Source organism: Fulmarus glacialis, unplaced genomic scaffold, assembly GCF_000690835.1.
Source record: "Fulmarus glacialis isolate BGI_N327 unplaced genomic scaffold, ASM69083v1 scaffold3706, whole genome shotgun sequence".
Taxonomy (NCBI): Eukaryota; Metazoa; Chordata; class Aves; order Procellariiformes; family Procellariidae; genus Fulmarus; species Fulmarus glacialis.
In genome coordinates, this window is record NW_009217388.1 from 191,877 (window position 1) to 212,558 (window position 20,682).

Below are 20,682 nucleotides of genomic sequence, written 5' to 3' on the forward strand. Positions count from 1 at the left end.
AACCCAGGCAGAGTATTAAAAAATTCTATCTATAGTCAAGGTAACAACTCATTTTGTACCCATTATTTCAGGTGAGCGCTCTGTGCAAAGTTAATATGTCCCCCACCCCCATGTAAGTTTGGGTTTCTTCATAGCAGTTTTGCTATCAGCTAGTAAACAATGAGGACTGCTCCAGTTCAACTGCTGTGTCCTTCGTGTGGCTCCAAAGACAAGGCACAATCCACAGTCTCAGAATTTCATATGTTGGATCCCATTTGTTCCATCAGGTGTACAGGCAGATGGCCTAGGAAAGTTTCAGAAATCACATGCTACCAAGAATTACCAAGCTGCTTTTTCTTACTGATCCGTCCAATGTTGCCTGTGCCTAAGAAGGAAGGTCTATTGGCTATGGTGGCATTTCTAGTATCCCTCTATCTGCTTTCAGCAGCAGTTAACACATTTCCAAATAAACCCGTCTGCTTTGAATATGACCTGCTTTCCAGAAGCTTTGCTGTCCCTTTCTGTTGATGTCTGAAAATGTTTCAAGGTTATGGGGCCTTTTTTTGTTGAACATCTGGCCAAGACATTTCTGTGAGGAAGGATAACTTTCAGGGTGATTCTTCTTGAGATTATCACCTAGTTGTTCCCCTGCTTGATACGCCTGCAGAAGATCATCAGTAATGCCAGGCCAGCCATCTGACAGACAGGAGCTCACTGACCAACATTCACTGTATTTATTAGTTGTTCCCAAACATTTCAAGCAAGGATTCAGCATCTGCCTGGCCTTTTGAAATTGTGGGTGTCCACAGATCTCTGCAGGTTGGAATCACCTCCTTGTATCCCATTGCTTACTCGTCTCATAAAGGTGGTCTGCTGCTCAGCAGATGGATGGGATGGACTGAGAGCTGCCGGTGGGAGCAGCTCCTTGAACGTGAACGTCCTTCTTGTCTTCCCACTGGCTGCATCTCCTAGGGTTTTTCCAAGGGCTTTCGCAATATGAGCCGAGCCAAGCCAAGGGCCTGTCTTTTGGGCATAGGGGCAGCTGGGTGATTACCTGATTGATGGTTTTGTTTGCATGCAAAGAACCAGATATTAGTATAGTCATTAATATTGAATAACATTGAACTATATGACTATATTAATGTGACTGTAATGAACTAGTCATTAATATAATTTAGCTGTCAGGAAAGGAGTGATGGCACTGGTTGGATCCAGCGGCAAAGCTCAGACCCTTCCCTGGTTGCCAGTGTGAGTTCCACTGCCTCAGACAGCAATCCCGAATGCATTTCCATGACCACCACGTCTTGGAGAACTGTCGGGACTTCAGATAGACACCTAGTTTGTGAAAATGAGTAATTATAAAGGGCTGCATTCAAATGTGCTTGACAGATGTTATCTCCACCAGTATGGGTATATTTAAGTCTTTTTTCTAAGCAGGAAACTTGCACTCAGATTTACAAGGGCTGCATGAATAAGAGCAGTAGCAGCAGGTGGAGAAGCTGACACTATGGCAGCCAGCTTTCGTTTCTGGCAAACATCTTGCAAAGCAACTTCTGTGGGAAAATTTTCACAAATAAGATTGGTTTCCGAGCTTTACAAATAAATCTCTTTGGCTTAGATTTTGCCATCAGAGACAGCACTGGTCACTTCCTAACATCACCACTGAATTATTTTCTGGTGCTAGGAAGTGAGAAGTGTCATCAGATGAAATGGCCATGTCAACCATTTCAGTGTTCAATAAACTGAATACTGAAATACCAGTGGATGTAGGTAGGTACTGCAGAACGTTTCCAGAACCTGTGTGAAAAGGGGAGCATTGAGTTCGTTTGGATGTCTACAGTTCCTGATAAAGAGCCACTGGGAGAGCTCATGATTTAGATTTTCTTTGCAAAGCTGGGTAACTTTCAGCTATTGGATTAATGTCAAACTCTCCTAATGAATTTTCTGCCTGTGTTTCCTGAACCAGAGGTTGGGACGTTGCAGTGTGTGTGAGGACAAAGTGGTGCTTTCTTCAGAAGAGACTGTTTGTTGGTTACCCTAATGCAAAAATGCCTCTTGGAAAGGAAGAAGAGAAGCAAGCACTGGCCTCAGTTTGACTTACTATATGTCTATAATCAGGAAAGAATAATACATATTCCAGTATGCTAACCATAATTACCAAGAAATGAAGTCAATCCTTGATGATGGTAGCATTAAAAGATGTTGCCTTAAAGGCACAGGGTCTACTTTTCTTATCACCCTGAATTTGAGACAGTTTGACACAGTGATGCTTTAAATTTGCAAATCAGAGTAGTTAACATCCAGGACTGTGACACACAGCATTAATTATGATCATAGCTTGTTATGTTGGGGGACGCTCGAGGTGCTTATCATGTAATAGATGAGGATCATTTTTTTGTTGTTGTTCTGGGTAATAGTTTGGATTTCCCCGGCGGGCTTGAGAGCGCTGTGGCATTAGGCTGGAAGTGACAGTATGAAGGGTTAACAGAGTTTCTGCACCACATTATGCTTTTCTTTCACCAATAGTCAAACAGTCCTTGCTGGGGCTCCATGTTTAGTGTTTTCTGACAGCGCAGAAAGATCAGTGACTGCATGAAACACATGTAGTTTTTATTTGCACTTTTTATGTGTCTCTTGTAATCAAGAGGCAATGCAAACTCCAGCTTGTGGTTTATTGCTGTTGCTGTCTTCCCTTGAGCTCTCAGAGCAAAGCAGGTTGGATGAGAAGCAAAATGAGACCAGTTTAATAGCAATAGCCAGACAGTCAGCCAGAAATAGCTGTGCTGTAGGAGATAGAGTAAATGAAATAATCCTGTCAAACTCCATTGCAGTTCAAGTTTCCAAATGGGAAGATAAAAGAGACGTTTCTGAGCCCTTTTAGTGTAAGAAGGTCTAGTTCCCATAGTGCTTTTGTTAAAAACATTGAGGTAATCTTTGCACCAAAACAACGGCCCTGCTTTTATTACAGGCTAAATAGGTCTCACAGGGCTAGCCGAAAATCTTGTTTGCAAACACAGAGCAGCACTGGGACAATTCTTATTACTTCAAGTGGTTTTTTGACCCACGAGGAACACTGTTTGACTTTTGCAGCACCTCCCACCAAACCCTCCCAGTAACACAGATCTCCATGAAATGCCATGTTTTGGGTCAGGCCTGGGTCCAGCCTGCAGCAGGGCGGGGAAATGGGTCAGGCTGCGTTTCACTGTTTCCAAACAGCAGAGACTGGGTGGTGTGCTGCGCTGACGGGCAAGGTACTATTTGAGGTGTTGAGACAGTGTAAGATGAGCATGGAGACGACCAAAGAAAACACACGGGCTTGGTCACAGCCCCAAAGCAAAGTATAAAATAAAGTTTTTGGAGAACAATGTTTCCACAGCCCCACGGACGTAGCCCCGCGTTCATGCCCAGCTGATCAGCCGGTGCTGTCTGCCGACGAGGTTTCTGTGGGTCCAGACTGTAGAGCATGGCAAGGAAGTTTGATCCTCCTGTCAGTCTCCTTGGCTAGCAGCTGAACACGAAGGATGAATTCCAGGAATTGACAGGATATATATTAAAAACAGTTGTGAAAAAGTACTTTAGCTTTCAGATATGGCATATTCACGAAAAGAAAACGTTCCTTTTAATAGTCAAAATAGCCCTGAATGCATTTGCTCGGTGACCCTTTTCCACGTGCTAGTTTTGTGCCCCGAGCGCATTTCTGCAGCAGGACTCGTGCTAATGGGCTGCACTGACCGGTGCCAGCAACCTGCTGCCGTTCTGCTGGCTGGGGGAGGCCGGGGCTGCCTTGCCGCTGCTCGGTGTGCAACAGCAGAGAGGGAAGAGCAGACTCCAGACAGGTCGCCGGGACACAGGAGGTGTAGGGAGAAAAACGCAGGGTCAGCCAGAGGAGCCAGCTGGAGGAGGGTGGGAGAAGGCTTTAGGTTGTTAGCTGCTAATTCAATAGTAAAATTCAGAAAGGGCTGAATTTAGAGTCCTTCACCGTCTGTGTTTTCTTTTCTGGATAGGGAACAGGTTTAGCCTACTCATATAGCCATACAGATATGCAAGATGCTATACAATATATTTGTGTGTCTAATTTATCATTCCTGTAATTGCAGTGGGTGTAAATTTGGCCCACAAGCAAAACCTCAAAAGCTGAAAATCTAACCCTCCTCCTGCTGTGGCCTTTCAGCAGCACAATTTTAAGCCTCTGGGAGCAAAGTGGAGAGACCAGAAAAGCCAAGTGACATGTCTGCAGAAGGGTTTCCCGTCTCTTCCTCTTATTAGTTCTTTGGAAATGCACTCGCCCTCGCCTCACTGCTTCGCAGCCAATGTGACTGGACTTGAGGTGGAACAAGGCATCAAAATGCTACTGATGTTCCATTAAATACATTGAACGAAAATAGCATTTCCACATAAATGCTTTCAGCTCCAGTCCTCCCCCACTCGGATCCCACACTGCAGCTTCATGGAGCTGGCAAGGATGAATCAAACGTCTCTTTCCAAACTCAGGAGACAGACACTGCTGAATAATTTGGCAGGAATCTGCCGACCTCCCCAGCACAGCTGTCCTTGTGCAAGGAGGAATTATGTAAACTGATATCGCAGAGATTTTGGCTCCCCTCTTCCCATGGCAGTCCCTGGGGAAACTTTTAACAAACAATTTGGCCCATCCTAGGAAGTTTGCGGTAGGAAGCGAGTGGCCGAGGTTGTGTCGGGGAGGTGGTGTTTTATCCCCGTTTCTAATACGACCCATCCCTCATCGCATTTTCAGGTTGCGCTGCGCAGACCCCAGTTCCCTGCTCCTAAAGGCTGGCTCAGCCCACGCCGCTGTGTCCGACAGGGTGATAGCAAAGCTCACGGTCACTGGCATCCAGCCACTTAGCAGGGCTTAGGTTTATTTTCTGATATCAAGAATATTTAGGACAAAAACATTCAAAAGGGTTCATTGAGTTTTAGGGTCTCATTTGGACAGAAGAGAGGCCCAGGTCTGCAGTGCACCCAAGCTCCAGGGAGGCGGATGGGAACGGTGCATAACTGTCCTGTCTTAAAAAATCAGCCCGCAGTAGCGTTAAGTTAAATGAACAAACGCTACGGAAACTGTGTCCTTGGTGTTCATGAAAAGCAGGCTGGGCTGCTTTCTTCAAAGGGTTGCTTTAAGGTAAATTAGATTTTTAAAATGTAGGCTCTGAATCTTTTTTTAAAAAGCCAAAGAACGTTGAAAGCCCTTATCACTAAAGATACCCAAAGACCTGGCAAAGTGGCAGCGTGCCATGCTCTCATTGCTCTTGGCAGGCTGGGCAGAGTGAAGATAGAGAGCAGGCAGGCAGGAAAATCAGGACAAATTTCAGGAGTAAATTGAAAAACTTTGCTCGCTCCCTCTGCTTCTTCCATTCTGCTCTGCAGTCACTGCCCAGGTCAACAAGAAATCATCAGAGAGGGGTCTGGGACCCACACCTTAGCACAAAAGGCAACTCAGCCTTTTCCAAATCGTGGGTTGGTGTTTGGGTGCAGTTATTATGGACCCTGGTTTAGTCTTTTCCCAATGTCAGCATCAACTATTCAGTATTCATCAACTGTTTCAACATCAACTATTCACCAAGTTGTAGAGCTTGCCTGTAGGCGGGTCTCTCTCCAGCCTCATCCTTGGATCCCCGTTCTCCTTTGATACCTGAAGAACACATCATCTTCTGGGCAAAAATAGTCTTCAGGGATTGCTGCTTTTTGTATTGAGCATGCTGCTACCTTGCTGCCTTCTCTGTGTTATGTTTCAATTATTAGTTGTTTTGGGCAAGCCCTGGCTTTGCTTTATCTGTGTGTGCAGAGTGTAATACTCTCAGCCTTCCAGCCCCATGGAGGGGCTCGCGAGGGCTGTTGCTTCACCAGCGACACTCCTCACTGCCAGCCGTGATCTCGGGCAGGGAGGAGTGAGGGGAGAAACCCCTCATGCGACATTGCGCTGTCACCCGTGCTCAGCGCAAGGGGGAAATATCTCAGAAAACCTCTGCTGGGATGATCTTCTGTAAAGCTGTGGTGGGGACGGAGTGACGATCCCCAGCGGAAGAGCCACCCTGTTGCATGTTACTCAGGCCGCCCTTTGCCATGCGGGAGGGACGAAGGGATCTGCGCCATGCTGCGTCCGCCGCCCGCAGAGCCTCCTCTGCCTCCCTGTGGTCTGCCGGCTCCGAATCCCGAAGCATGTGTAATGCTCAGCTATTCTTACAAGGCTCTGAGCTGTTAAAGATCCACCATCAAAGGCTTTCAATGTGTCCTTCACTGATTACTTATTTACAGCTCCCAGTTGCCCTGTAAAATAAGCAAGTATCGTTATCCCATTATAGAGATGGGGAAGGACTGAGGGAGGAATTGCATTTCACCCGAAGGCCCGCAGCCAGTCCCTGCCAGCCTCGGAAGCTGCGCTCAGACGACCTGACTGCATCCATGTACTCAGAGTGCATAATTCCTCCCCAAGTCATTTTGAAACTACTTTCCCATTGGAATATGCAGGATTTTGGTAACCAGGAGGACCAATAACCTACATGTGCAATGAGAAACTTGTAACAGATTATTCTGTGGTTGGCATCTTTTACATTGTCAGCTCATAAGGGGGATCTGATGACTCACGGCTGGAAATGGCTCTTTCTCCGCTTGTGTTTTACAGATGGTTTGTTTTACGCATGAGAAGTAGAGTGTGACCTAGCATAGAGTGAACCATAGAACTTGAAAAAAATGTGCCATCCTAAAATTATAACCCTTGCTTAAGACCTCCCCATCCATCCTTGCACGTCACCCGCTAAGAAATAAATCGGAGGAGTTTCTGAAGTGCATGAAGATGGCTGCACGCAAAGCTAACAGCAACAAATCACCTGGGACGCACACCAGGCCAGGTCCTCTCAAGTGCTTACCTGTGCCCTCTGATGGAGGGGAAAATTTCCTCCTTATGTGCTATGCGCTGCTTAAGTCATTGAATAGCTTTTAATTCTGCTGCCTTTTTGCACTAGCAATCGACTGCATGGAGACATTGCCCACCTTGTGATTAATATTATATTTCCTGTGCAGCATCACGCGAGGGTTTGACTCTTACAGGGTCTTGCACAACCACAGCATGCAAAGGCAGTGCCTGGCACACATGGCTATGGCAGAAAAAAAGTGATTGATTAAAGCTAGAGAGCAGGAGGAGAAAGCAGCACTAAAGACAAGTAGAAGTCAACTTAATAATAAGTTATTGAACAGTGTGATTTACAGGTGCGATCCTTTCTGTAGATAGCTATATCTACTGCAATAATTTGGGGGTAGGTGCATAATTCATTGTGGAAGCCACATCCCAACTTCAGATCTTCAGGTTTTCCAAAAAAAGTTCAGCCTTGGTTTCCTTATGATGGTCACAAATGAGATTTTTTTTCTTTCAAGTGCAGCTAGAGAAGGTCACCTTCCCCCTTCAGAGAGGGGATGCTGACATGGGGAGATTTAAGTCAGAGTGAGAGCAGGAGAGAACGGCCCAAGCAGGTCACACGGACAGGCACATCCCTTGAGCGCAGCCGCTACCTCAGGCACGAGCACTTCAGCTGTAAACCCCCGACAAAGCAAACGCAGAGAGCAGAATCGTGGTAGGTTTACATAATGCGTCAAAACTTTGTTTTGTGCTCCCATCAAATACTACTTTTTTTGGCGTTATCTTTTCCTTGTGAATCCTTAGTACGTGTTACGTGAACAGACTGCAGAGCATTATTCAGCAGAGCTTAATTAACCTCAGCAAGGGAAAGAAAAGGAAATCATAGAAGCTGTAGAGTAAAAAAAGATCATATTTAGACAAATAAGTGCAAATGACCTAGATGCATCAATTTCCTTAAGAGCCATGCAAGGCAATCTGGATGCTATCTGCAGAGACTGCAGGTTTATGTCGCTGCTCCTCGTGCTCGCTGTCCTGGTCTGTGCCTTGGGGCTTCTCCCAAACCGCCCCTGAAGTCCGAACTAATCCTACCTGCTCTCATCCCGTTTTCTTCTCCATCTGTCACCCTTCTCTTAGACACCATCAAAATGCAGAGCTGGGAAGGAGCCCAGGAGATGAGCTATTCCCTTCACAGGATTACGAATACTCAGATCATCTCTGATGGATGTTTGTCTAACCTTATTTTTGAAAATCTCCAAGGAATGCTGTCCCAAGACTTCCCTATTTTGTCTGTTCTAGTTTTAGCTACTCTTATAGCTAGAAAGATCTTTTTTCCAAGTATCTAATCCTGTTCTCCCTTGTGGTAAATTAAGCCAAGCCATGATCAAAATGGAGAATAATTGATCACCAGCCTCCTTAGAAGAGAAGCAGCTTTCACATATTGGAATACCAATAGCACATTCCCTGTTATTTATGTCCTTTCTAGATTAAACAACTCCATTTCTTTGGCCTGTCGCCACTGACCAGGTTTTGAGAGTCTTTTTTTTGTCTTTTTATATTTTCTTGCACTTATCTGATTTAACTACAAAGAATAATTTTGTATGACATGCAAAACTGGACAGTGTAAACCAGCTAGTTGTCATCCTGGCTTAACTATGGACAGGATAATATATAATACTATACTAATATAGCCAGCATATAAACAAAGGTAAATTCTATAGCTTAATAATTTCTTCCTAATTCTCTCATATGTTATCCCTGGGATAATCAGGAGTGAGAGCAGCAGCCTGTCCCAGCTGCCGTTTCTGCGCCCCCCCCCAAGCCTGAGCTCCCTTCAACAGTGTGGCTACTTACATAGCTGATAGATCTCCATTTTGTGTATACGTATTTGCTTTGTCCTTCTGACACGTAGTACTTACACCAGTCTGTTTAAACAATCCATTTTCACCCTCAGCCACACATCTGCTTTCCTTTATCTTGCATGTGCTTGTTTGATTCAGCTTACGTGCCCAAAGAAAGGCAAGATAGTCCTGCGCTTGACAAAGATGGTGTACAGAACAACAAGGTTCATTTCTCAACGCTGCTGCGGGCTTTCTGTCTGCATCTGGCAGAAATCACAGAAAGCAGCATTGCTTTCATTGCCTGCATGTTCCCTGAATTTTTATTCTCTCGTGCATGTGCATAAAAAGCTCCTTAAAACAAGTTTGGCCTTATTTGCTGTACGTCTCTCATGTAGCCCAGATGAATTCCTAAATTTTATTGAAATCAATTACAGTGTAAACCAAGTGCATTTGCCCATGCTTTGCTAAGGAGTTAAGTAATACATGTTATTCTTTAAGAGCTGTAGGAACATATGTGATAAAATATCCACAGATCAAATAATTATTGTTTCCTATCTACCGGTGTTAAAATCTAGTCAATTAGGAAATAATATCCATTTATTGAGTGTTGGCAAGAAGAGGGGAAGAAGGGAGACATGGTAGTAGGAAATGCCTAACCTATTAGAAATTACATTTTCCAGTTACAGTTATTAATCTGCTGTATGGACTGAACTTTCTCGAAACCAGGTGTGTACGAAGTGTCTTCCATGTTGGACACATGCTATTCACAGAGACATTTATGTGCTCTACCACTCTCTGAAAAATAAAGGGTCTCTTAAAAACTTGGGGTATCGGTGCTGGAGTTTATAGTCAACGAGTGGGGAGCAGATCTTCTTTTGTGGAAGTACGAAACGCACTGTTGGCACAGGGCAGCGACCTGCACTCGGGAAACGTCAGGCATGGACTTGCTCTGAGCCCTTACCTCTTCTGTACCTCTTTGACTGGCTTCATCTTCCTCCATGCCAGCATCTTTCTCTCCTCTGGGCCTCCCCCTGCTCCAGGGCTGTTTCTCCACCGGAAGGTTCCTGCCAAGCTGGAGGCCGAGAGCTCTGGGGAGGGCGGTGGGAGAAAAGATGATTCATTTCTTCTAGATTCGTTACTGACGTTTCTTCTCAAAATGAAAGTAAAAGTGGCAGGCAGGAGCTTTGCGCTTATTGTCTTTCCCTCGTTCGCCCATGTGCTTGCTTAACGCTCAAGGACAAAACCACGGTGTTTCTTCTTCGTGTGTTTTCTGCAAACAAGTCTTGATAGCTGAGCTTGTTCTTTCCCGCTGTTGCGTTCTCACCAACAATAATATTCTTTGGGGCCATTTTATTTCCAAAAGCACTTGTATGATTCCATTATCTCCTCATTGCTCCTTCAGTAATTCCTAGGCAACACCGTTATCTTCACATCCAATGCTCAGCAACACCTGCAAAACGTGGGAGCCTCTAAAAGGCACTGCAGGAGCCTCGCGGGAGGCAGCGGTTGTTCCTGCTGCAGCCTTGGAGGGGAAGCGTGTGGAGCAGTTCAGTCAGACATGTCCAGACCCGATGTATTGTCCTCTGGAAGCATAATGACAGCACAAAGCTGTTAAAACATCCACTTAGCATTAGCTATTAAAAATAGCTTGTCATGTTTTCTAAATCGAAATTGGAGAGATAAGAGAGGAAAAAATGTATTTAGTATGTGTAAGAAAAAAGCTAATGCACAGAGCCTTGTGTTTTCAGAGCCAGGTGAGAAGGAGGATTGTGATTATTCTTTTATGAACAAATCTCTACATAATCATGAATATTGCATAGAAAAGTGCGTTTGATCCCACTTCACCCATCTCAGTCACAAGGACAGTCTGTTCAGTGTTGTGTTTTGGAAGTTTTCATCAGCAGTGAGTCGGTTCTCCCTGTCTGGGAAGAAGAATAGTTGCTGGTATAGGTAATTTAAGGAGCACATCTTTTTTCCTATGAGATTTGTTATCAAGTTTTTTTGAGAATGTGGTGAAGATAAATGCTATTTCTAAGAACTAGTCCAAGACTCAAATTTAAACACAGTGCAGAGTATTGATTTAATTGAACAAGTTTAGTGTGATGCTTACAGCTTTTTCTCAGCACTTCACTGGGCGCAGAGGGAGAGGAAAAAAGCAATTTTCCAGGTTAGGACAAAACAGGAAAGACTTTCCATTGCATATTCAGCCTGAAATATCCTTTTCTTACGTTTTGGACAGCATCACTGCTCAAAGCCTACATACTAGAGGAGGATATTTGTACAAGACATTAGTTAATGGATTTTTTTTTCCCCTAGAGCATTCCAGAGGAAGGAGCCAGGTTTTGAAGACTACGAGCTTCTGGACAGTGCCCTGTCTCATGATAGTTAATACTATCTGCAGCTCAGTGAGCAAGTTTGCTAAAAAAAATTATGATGTACAATTTATTTTCCAAGATTGATGATTTGTTTAAAATAATACCTACTGCTTATCTTTAAAAAACCTTGCTACTAAATCTTATTTGACTAAATAAATGCTGTATATTGATTTTATTTTTCCTCTTAAATGAATCCTTTGACATAGCATTTATCTTTATCTCTCAAAAATCAAAAAGTATTTAAGTTATATTAATTTAATACACCTAAATATTGGCTTTTGAGAGTGGGTAGAGGAAGGAAATCTTGATTGTGTGTTGCTAAATTTGGCTTTTTAAATATGTATGCCTTGTAATTTGAATCACCTTATGTGGTCATGACTATGTAATTAACATTCTGTTTTCTGATGATCTCTTTTTGTTATCTGTTTCCTATAAAGACATAGAGATGTGGGGCCAATGCTCCTCTTACACCAGTATAAATCAGGAGTAGTTCTAGTAAAGGCAGTACAAAATTTGATGGGCAAAGCCAAAATAAGTATGAAGAGCGTACGGAGGAAAACAGGAAATTATCTAGTTTTTTACTACAGTTTATCAGCATCCACAATTCCACATCTATGATTGAGCAGTTGACACAATAGATCTCAAAACACTTTTTTTTAGTGCCACCTCCACCTACCGCTGTCCCCCAGCTGCCGTGACCGCGCGCGTCCGTGGTTTGGCAGGGGGGATCATGGCAGCCGACACAGCACCGCTGCACAGGCTGCTGCCAGCAGGGTCAAACAGCGCTGGGCATGTCAAACAGCCACGGAGCTGTGGGTGTTCTCATATGACTTCTGAAAAATTAATAATGAAGACTATTTTACTTTTCCCTTCCCGACGTAGAGAAATGAGCTGTTGCCAAAAAACAAGGGGCAGGAATAATCAACTTAGAAAGGAGATGAGGATGAACAGGTTTGGTTGTAAAGATTATAAACATCAAGGAGGGAAAAAGCAAAAATTTAAGCTGGATCAAGAGGTTAAAACCAGGGCGTAATGGGACAGAGATAGGTTAGGCATTCTTTGAACTGGGAATCAGGGTGGTTTTCTCGCCAAGAAGTTGTGTATGAATGGGAAATGGGTTCCAAGAAGAAGGGGCAGAGACCCATCTCCCCTGACTCTGAGAATGCGTTTGGAAAGCAGAGATCTGCACTACCCAGTCTGCGCTGCCAAACATGCCCCAGCTGATTTCTCAAGATTTATGCTTCTACACAGCCACGTTTGCAGCATAGGAATCCCATCAGGCCAGTGGCCTGTATTCTCCAGTTTCTCGTCCTATGGAACAGAACTTCCCAGAATGGAAAACGATGGAAGTATCTTACCTACTCAAAGGCATTTCTTCATGACTACAAGCAAAATTTTGCAGCATGAGGATTTGTATTTGTATTCTTTTATGCCTATGATCTACCCTATTTGTTTAGCCAGCAACAAATGTATTCGCAGTAGATGAGGCTTGAAGAATCTGACCAGGTTTCACCATTACTTCTTTCTTTTCTTCAGCCCTCCCATTAATTCCTTACTGAGTTCAGGCTCTGTAAGTATCTTACGATCAACCCATCTCTCCTTTTCTCTCTGTAGGATCTGATACGAAGAGATATTCTGTATTACAAAGGTCGCATAGACATGGATAAATATGAAGTGGTGGATATAGAAGACGGGAGAGATGACGACTTCAATGTCAGCATGAAGAATGCCTTCAAACTTCATAACAAGGAGACTGAGGAAATGCACTTATTCTTTGCCAAGAAACTGGAGGAGAAGTTACGATGGCTTAGAGCTTTCAGAGAAGAAAGGAAGATGGTAAAAGAAGATGAAAAGATAGGTGAGGAATATGAAATGAATCTGAAAGGAGATTGTTGGTAATGCTTAATTTAGCCCCACCTGTTGGAGAAGCCCGCATTTTTTTTGTTAGAAGAATTACAGTTCAACCTTGTTCAACTGTCCTTGGTTGCTCTCATAGGTCTCACAAATAGGTCTCTTTCCAATTCAGTTACTGTTATTTTTGGCCCTCCATAAAAAAATTCTGCCCATAGCTTCAAGCCTGGACCTCCGTGGGTATTGTGGGAGAAGGAGGTCTTTGGCCATCTGACTTCAGGGTCCCCTGGCTGCATCATTTCTGCTCTGGTTAAGCACGTCTTGTGCAGGGTAGGAGGGCGGCGAAGTCAATGACTTATCAGCCATGCCCTCCCCTCAGCATCAGCCCATAAATTGACTGTAACCAACGTCAGTTCAGGCTCAGTTTGTGTTGCTCAGCTGTAAAGCACTGGGCATATTTATGATACTGTATAAATAATAATGGCTCTAATCTTACGTTTCATACAGCCCCTGCACAAGTGAGATTATAAAGAGGCCTGCCCTTTCAAGGAAGATTTGCTTTTCAGTAAAATACCAGCCCATACACACAGCTCACTGGGTGATGCTTTGCCACCTAGGGCGTTCTCTGTTTGCCAAACAGCGCAGAACATTCCCCCCTCCCCAAAAGAAAAAGAGGTTTTGTAAGCAATCTTCTGAATTGTGTTTGCCGTGTTCCCTTTTTCAGGCTTTGAAATTTCTGAAAATCAAAAGCGGCAAGCGGCAATGACAGTAAAGAAAGTCAGTAAGCAAAAAGGTAACCGGCAACATGCACTGTGCCTGGTGATGTGAGGGTGGAGCGGGCTGGGCTGAATCCTGCTGGGTTAGGATCCAGCATCCCCCTTGAATTTCCCCCTCCCCTCTCTCTTTTTTTATAAAATACCGTTTGTGCTTTGTATCCTTTCTTAATGTATCTGTGGGCCAAATTAATCTCTGGTCTAATGTGGTTGAATTTCACCAGAGATGAATTTGATCTCGTGTCTCCAGTCTGATGTCCAGAAGCTGTCCCTGGGGGCAGAAATCTATCTTCAGTTGTTTATCTCAGGCTGAAGTGGCAGTGAGTGCGGAGTTGTGTAGGGGTTCTGCTAGTTCCCGAAGTCTCCCATTAGCAAAGAAAGATGGCTAAAATACTGGAGATGGTGAGGGATCTATCCCTTTCCTGCTTTTGGGAATGGGACACTCACGTTTCCTGGGGCTACCTATAACTTTTTAAGGACAGCACAGTAGCATCAGCTGTAGGAAATAAAGTATCTTAGTAAAGACATTCTATCTCTCTAATGTCAGATTCATTTCCCCACCCAGACAGGCAATAGCCAACTAATAAATGCCATGCTAGATATTAAAGAGAGTCTCAACTGGTGAAACAGCCAGTGTTAATTATCTCTCGCCATAACTCTTGCAGCTACAGGTTTTGTAATAGTAAATACGGAGGGAAAGTCAGAGAGGTAATTTTTCAAGTTTTCCAAAGCTTCACAAAGTCATAGACATATCGATTCGTTACCAAAGTACAGTGGCACAACTAGGCCTATAAATGGGTTTTGAGAGAACTCATCACTTCTTGGCTATAGTCAGTTCCAGGCAGATTTGTCCCCGCTCCCTACAGGCATTGGGTTGTTTTTTGCAAAAGTTGAAGGAGCTCTTTGCTTTCTGCCTCACCTGTTTGTTGTCTACTGGCTTTGCTGGTCCAGTAGCGGTTCGCTAGGCCAGCTGTAAACTCCTTGGTTTGCTGTGTCTCTCCATTGTCATTAGTCTTCTCCTCTCGACTAACTTCCTATGTTGTCTTCTGAGATGTTCTCTAAAAACTCTCCTGGCCAGATTTTCTAAGCTCAAAGTATGCACACACCCAAAAACGGGCCCAGGGAACGCGTATCTTACACAACGTACACGTAGTTCAGGCAGTCGCGGACGCTGTCACGAGCTGGGTTTGCAGGTTGGCCCCTCACCACTCGCGTGCTTGTCCCTCAGCACAGAAGCCACCATGGAGATCTCGGCCACTGGAAAATTAGAGAAACTGACTTGCATGATGGCCATGACCAAACCAGTTTTAATTATTATTTGCTGTTCAATTAATGATATTATTAATTAATTAAGGTGTTAATTAATTAATAATTGTACTGTTCAGTCATTAAGTGACACGGTTCAAAGGTGCCTGAGCATGCCTACCGGTACTCCCACTTAAATCACTGGACTTGCATCCTGACAAATATAATATGCCTAACCATACTTCTTACACAGCAATTGCTCTCTTGTTTTCTCTCTTTCTCTTTCTCTCTCTTTCTCTCTGAGATGAAAAAGGAGGGGCTATTATCTTAGACTTCTCTGACTATAAAGTTAATTAGCTCCTAAAACACCAGTCAGCATTTCTTTTATGAAGAACGAGCTTATGCTATAACACTGGCAGTTCTTTTTATGAGATGAAGTCCTCGAGTCAGACAGAAATTCAGTCAGACCCCAAGCATCAAGTTAAGTGAAGCCTGGTTGTTTTACTTAAGACATGAAATCTGAAAAACAACAAATAGGGTCATTAAATTAGTGGCTCTGTTTCTTTTGTCCTAATTGTGCTAATCATAGCCCAGTCTCAAATTAATTAAATTAAGTACCAGCATTGAACTTTTTCCTGAAGACTCTTGGTTTTCTTACTCTGTGTTTTGTCTTGTGCCCACGGCCCACAGAGAGGCACGAGGTTGCCGGGGCAGGGAGCTGGTGGCATTGCTCAGAAGAGGGAGGTAGGAGGAAATTCCTGAAAGTCGGCTTTTAGTGACTGATTTTTTGAATCTTGCCGTATGTGTTTTACATATATTGCCAACAATTTTTTTGCCGAAGACCTTGGCAGGCACTTGGGGCTGTGTTGCTGAGGCTGAGCTGCAGCTCTTGGGGCTGGGAACAGGCAGACAGGTGTGCCTATGCCTCCCGCTGCACAACAGTAGCATTGGAAGGGGCTTTAAGTTGGTTTTGGAGCGTCAGTTATACCTGGAAAGCAGTGAAGCCCTTTAGGAGTAGGAATACTTCCACTTCATTCAACTGAACTATTTATTGATTTAAATTTATGGCCTTTGCAGGACAGGTCTCAGTGGTGACAGCAGGGCTTGACAGCTCAACAGCTCGACCTGACACGTGGAGAGCCCCGCTCCGTGTCAGTGGATGCCTATTACAGACTTGTTTCTAGATTATCTCAGTTGTTCCCTCCACCTCTTAAATGGGAAACCATGGCTAATTTCCCTGTCACAGAATACTTAAGGAAGAGAGAAAAGCCATGAAGGAGGTGACATGGAAAATGCAATCAACTTTGTTAGAGATGAAGCAGAAAAACATTTTTCAAATAGCATAAACTGCCACTTATTTCATGCACTGTTGTACCACACGTCCCAGAAGTATTACTCTGGAGCTGGCTGGCCTGCGTTTGAAAAGGGAGCATTTAAACTACTGCTCGCTGCAGCAGGCGAGGGAGAGACGCTGAGAGATTAGCTGATAGCAGGAGAAGAAACCTTAAAACTCCTCTTTTTAAACTAATGGAAACTTTATCCCGGTGATTAAGAGAGAACACAACTCTCAGTGTTTTGAGAAGTTTTTGATCCCAAAATGAGGGATCCCCAAATGAGCCCCCTCTGGAAGCAACCCCCCTCCAACACTCACGTCTGCACAGAAACGTGCGCACGCAGTGCCAGGCTTCCTTCCAAACCGATTTAATGATGCGCAAGCTCAGATTTCAGCAATATACTAGGATTTGCACTACTTACTGATTGGGCAAAATGTAATGATATTAGACCAGGTGCCTTAAGACAGCATTAAACCAATTTTTTGCCTTCTTTAAGTCTATTAGACATAAACGAAATGGGTAGTGTTGGCTCTGCACCTTACCAACAGATAGAGAAAAGGGCTGTTTGCTGGGTTTTGGTTTGGTTTTTTTTGCATTGATTGTTCAAGATTTTGCCTCTCGGTTACTGCCCTTTAGCCTCTTTCAATGTCAATGTGGTAACTGGGAATAGAATTCAGTGTGGTGTCTCCTAGAAATAGTAAAGTAACAGAGCAATTTATTTGTCTTGACTTACAAAAACAACAAAAAACCCCACAACCCTTTTTAAGCTACAGCCAGTCAAGTGTGCAACTTTTCTGCAGGTAAGTCCAGGTACCACTGAGGACCTTTGCTGCCTGCACTGACACTGCAACATTAAGATAGCATCGAGTTGCACTTCCAAAATTGTGCTCGTTATTGACGAAAGCAGTGGAAACAAGTCTAAAATTCCATTGAAAATGGATCCTTTGTGGATCTCCAGTCCATCCTTAACATAGACACAGGATTATCCAGGGTACTTTTTCCATTTCTAAGTGTCTGAAAACAGAAGGCTCCTTTAGTGCCTCTATCCATCAAGGTCTTCTATTCTGCTGGCCACTTTTAATCTCTCCTCCAATGATTAGTGTTTGCAGCTTTCAGAAACATTCAGTTACTTTTCCGATCCCCAACTTTGTCCACATCTGTCCCCACACAGGACAGCGTGTACACGTAAGGGATTTTTGCTCATGTTCCTAGAAGCTGTCAGCCAGGGGCGTCAGGGGGATTAGAGGTTCCAGTGCCCGGGAAGGAGACCCCATTCTTAAAGCACCGTTTCCCACTAATGTTTCCATTTTGGAAAACGTAATGTCCCTTCAAATTTAAAGAAGTGACCTTAGTGCTAGGTGGGAGGGTTTCCCACCTCAGAAGAGCTCTTGAGACCCACGCTATGAGCCAGCTCCTTCATGCCCTTCTGTCTGTCCTGTGTATTCTCCTCTGCACTGTGCCACAGCTTCACTAAAGCAGATGCCCTCAGCCCAGACAAGTCTTTACCTGGTGGTCTGGGACTTGCAGAAGGAGGGAAACATATAGTCAATCACCATCAGCCCTAGCCCTGAGCTTAGAAGGATGCTGTCAGTAAATCTCAGCTATGCAAACCCAGCAGGGGTTAAATCATCAGCCAGCATGAACTACTTTGGCCTGCAGTAAAACACCCTCTGAGTCACTGAATTTTCCTGCTAATTTCTTCCTTTCTGATCGCTTGAGCTCACGGTGAACTATGTCATAAAAACCCTGACCCAAACACCCAACAGCTTTTCTCTGACTTCTCACACTTCTGCACTTCAAGCTCTCCCTCAGCAAGTCTGCAGCCCAAACCGAGATGACTGCATGTTAGCATACTTGTGCTGGCTTCATCCAGCTGGCGAGGACAGGTCTTACCAGGTAACAGAGTCCGTAGGTACCTCCTGTGGTTCTCCTGAGCGTTTAAGCCTATTTTATTGCATCTTCATTGCTAACAAGATTGACGTAGCCCTGACATGTTTCCCCATGCTATTCACACATGTAGGCATAGCCTCGGGAGGGTTGCAAGAGACTGAGCAACACAGAGACTAACCACTTTACAACAAAGAGGGGCATTTGCATTTTCAGATAACCAGGGTCACTTCCCTTTTTTCACAGAGCTTCCCACAGCGTAGGTGAAAGAATGAGCTAATCGTGTTCTCCGTGGTATTTCCCCACAGATTCAGAGAAATCACAGAGATTATCCTATTGCTTGTAAAATACAGACCCTACCCAAAACTGCAGAACGCAGGCGTTACGCAGTGCCCATCTGCGGCTCGCCCAAGCACGTCGTGCTTTGGGTCTGCGAGCACTAGTCTCATTGATGATAGCATAGATAGGTGGCTTCTCACTCAAGGCATTAATAACCCAGCTGAAGTCAGTAGTATCATCTCAGATCCGGTCAGATACACAAGCTAAGGCAAATCATGAACAAATTCTTGACTGGGAGATCTCCGAGGATGGTACTAGTGACTCGGCAACAGGCACATGCTTCTGAGCAAATTCTCCAGGGGAGTTTTTTGGTGAGATGTGAAACGGGCCTCTTGGGTTTTCCATTGGCCTTCATTTGAAGAGCCAAGATGTTGCTGCCAATGTCACGTTGAGATTCCGACTGAAGTAAGTTTGTCAGCCCAGATACTCGGTTTGGTGAGGTGTTTTAGGTAAGGGGCAGTGTTGCTACCCAGAAGAGGCTGCATTTCAGGGCAGTGTGGATGAACTGATCTCTTCCTATCAATGAAACGGACAGCGTGATCTTTGCTATCGGTGTACAGAATGCTGGAGGAGAGGGAGGCTATATAAATACAAGATGGGATAAATTAGTTTTCACCTGGCTTTGACTGATAAAGCTCTAGTATCATTTATTCCATCTTGACTCACTTAGCTTTTGCTTATCACATGAGGAATCATTACCTTAATGTCTAGTCTAATGACATCAGGCTGCAGTAACAGACTTGTTAAATAGACTCAGGAAGGTCAAGTTACCTCAGTATTTGCAGAGACGGTGGTTGGCTGTGGAATAGCCAGGACACAAGATGACTGTTTTCCTCGGTTGCATTTCTCAAGCTGCAGTTAGCCCTTTTCCCTCCCTCTTCCTCCAAAACACAGAAGTTAGGCTAGTGGTTAGAAAAGGGAGCTAAGGCATGTTCACCTCACTGGTACCATCCCTGGTAATATCTACCTCTGCCAGGCTGTTGAGTAAAATCCCCGGCCGTGTAAAGAGCCGTGGCTAAGCACCACTTAAATTCCTCTTGAGTTGGGCGAGTATGACAAAATTTGAGCCGGGAAGTGTAAACCAACGAAGTCCGCAGCGGCTCAGGACTGCCTTCGGAGGCAGACGTTTCCTGTTCACAGCTGCCATCCACACCTCTTGCTGTAAAAACGAGTCTGCAATCAGGGAGCAGAACTAATATCAGACACAGCGTAGTTTGCTAACTCTGAACGTACCAGCAACCAAGTGAATAGTGGTGAAGTGCTTTGAGATCCTCTGTTGAAATGTGCTGAAGAAGGGCAAAGGGCTGTACCCATTCAGCCATTGCTGCTTATTTCTTTAACTTAAACTTGTTGCTATTGCAGGAGTAATTAACCGTACAACAATTAGTGTTCTTGAGGTATGTTCCTGGCTACCCCATGTTGTATAGGGGTTACAATATTCAGGAGGAAACTGAATTCATGGCATTTTTGAGCATGGCTCCTGAAAGATGCAAGTTGGCTCTGTGGAGATCAGGGGGAGATGAAAGGTTCCTCAGCGCAGCACTGCTGCCTTTCCTACCAGCAACCTCCACTCAGCCAGTAGAGAAAGCAGGTGTTGATATTTTATTGTCTCCCACTCAACTCTGGCTAATGAACAGCATGATATCCAGACAGCTAGGTAGACTTCTTTTCTGTGAAATAGCTCCTGATAAAAGTATAAGCTAAAATCTTAAAGGTTGAGGATGGAATAAACAGCTTGTGAGGCAAGTTTCCATGGTTATATATAGGCAAATCTGAGTGTATTCTGTCTATGTTTTGTATTAACTCTGGAAAGGTGCAGTGTTAATGTAGCTGTCCTGCTATATTATAACTGGGTCTGTCTGCACGTGTCCATGTGGATTGCCTGTGAGTTAACAGCGTGCTCCTAAATCTTCAAGTGCTACTGAAGCCCTGTTGTAACCTCAGATAGAAGAGACACTTTGAAAAAAAGAACTAGAAGGGAAAAAAGAGACGGTTTTAAATCTTTTTAATTGTTTTCTTCTGAGCTGAGAAATCCAAAAGACTCCAAGTGACGTTGCCTAGTACTAAAAAAAGACATGATTTCAACTGACAGCGCAGCATCTCTCTTTACCAGTTTTGTCTAGCCAAATTATAAACCCTGGAGTTTTCTTTCTCTCATTCTGAACAGATTTCCACAACCCCCACCCTGCT

At 44.2% G+C, this 20,682-nt stretch overlaps 1 protein-coding gene across 1 annotated transcript in view; it reads left to right on the forward strand.

Moving 5' to 3' along the window:
• ARHGEF9 (Cdc42 guanine nucleotide exchange factor (GEF) 9) overlaps positions 1-20,682 on the forward strand; it is a 65,547-nt gene that overhangs the window by 40,604 nt on the left and 4,261 nt on the right. The window contains exons 7-8 of the mRNA XM_009579642.1: positions 12,678-12,921; positions 13,639-13,707. Of these exons, the coding sequence (XP_009577937.1) occupies positions 12,678-12,921; positions 13,639-13,707 (313 nt within the window). The remainder of the gene's footprint in view (positions 1-12,677; positions 12,922-13,638; positions 13,708-20,682) is intronic.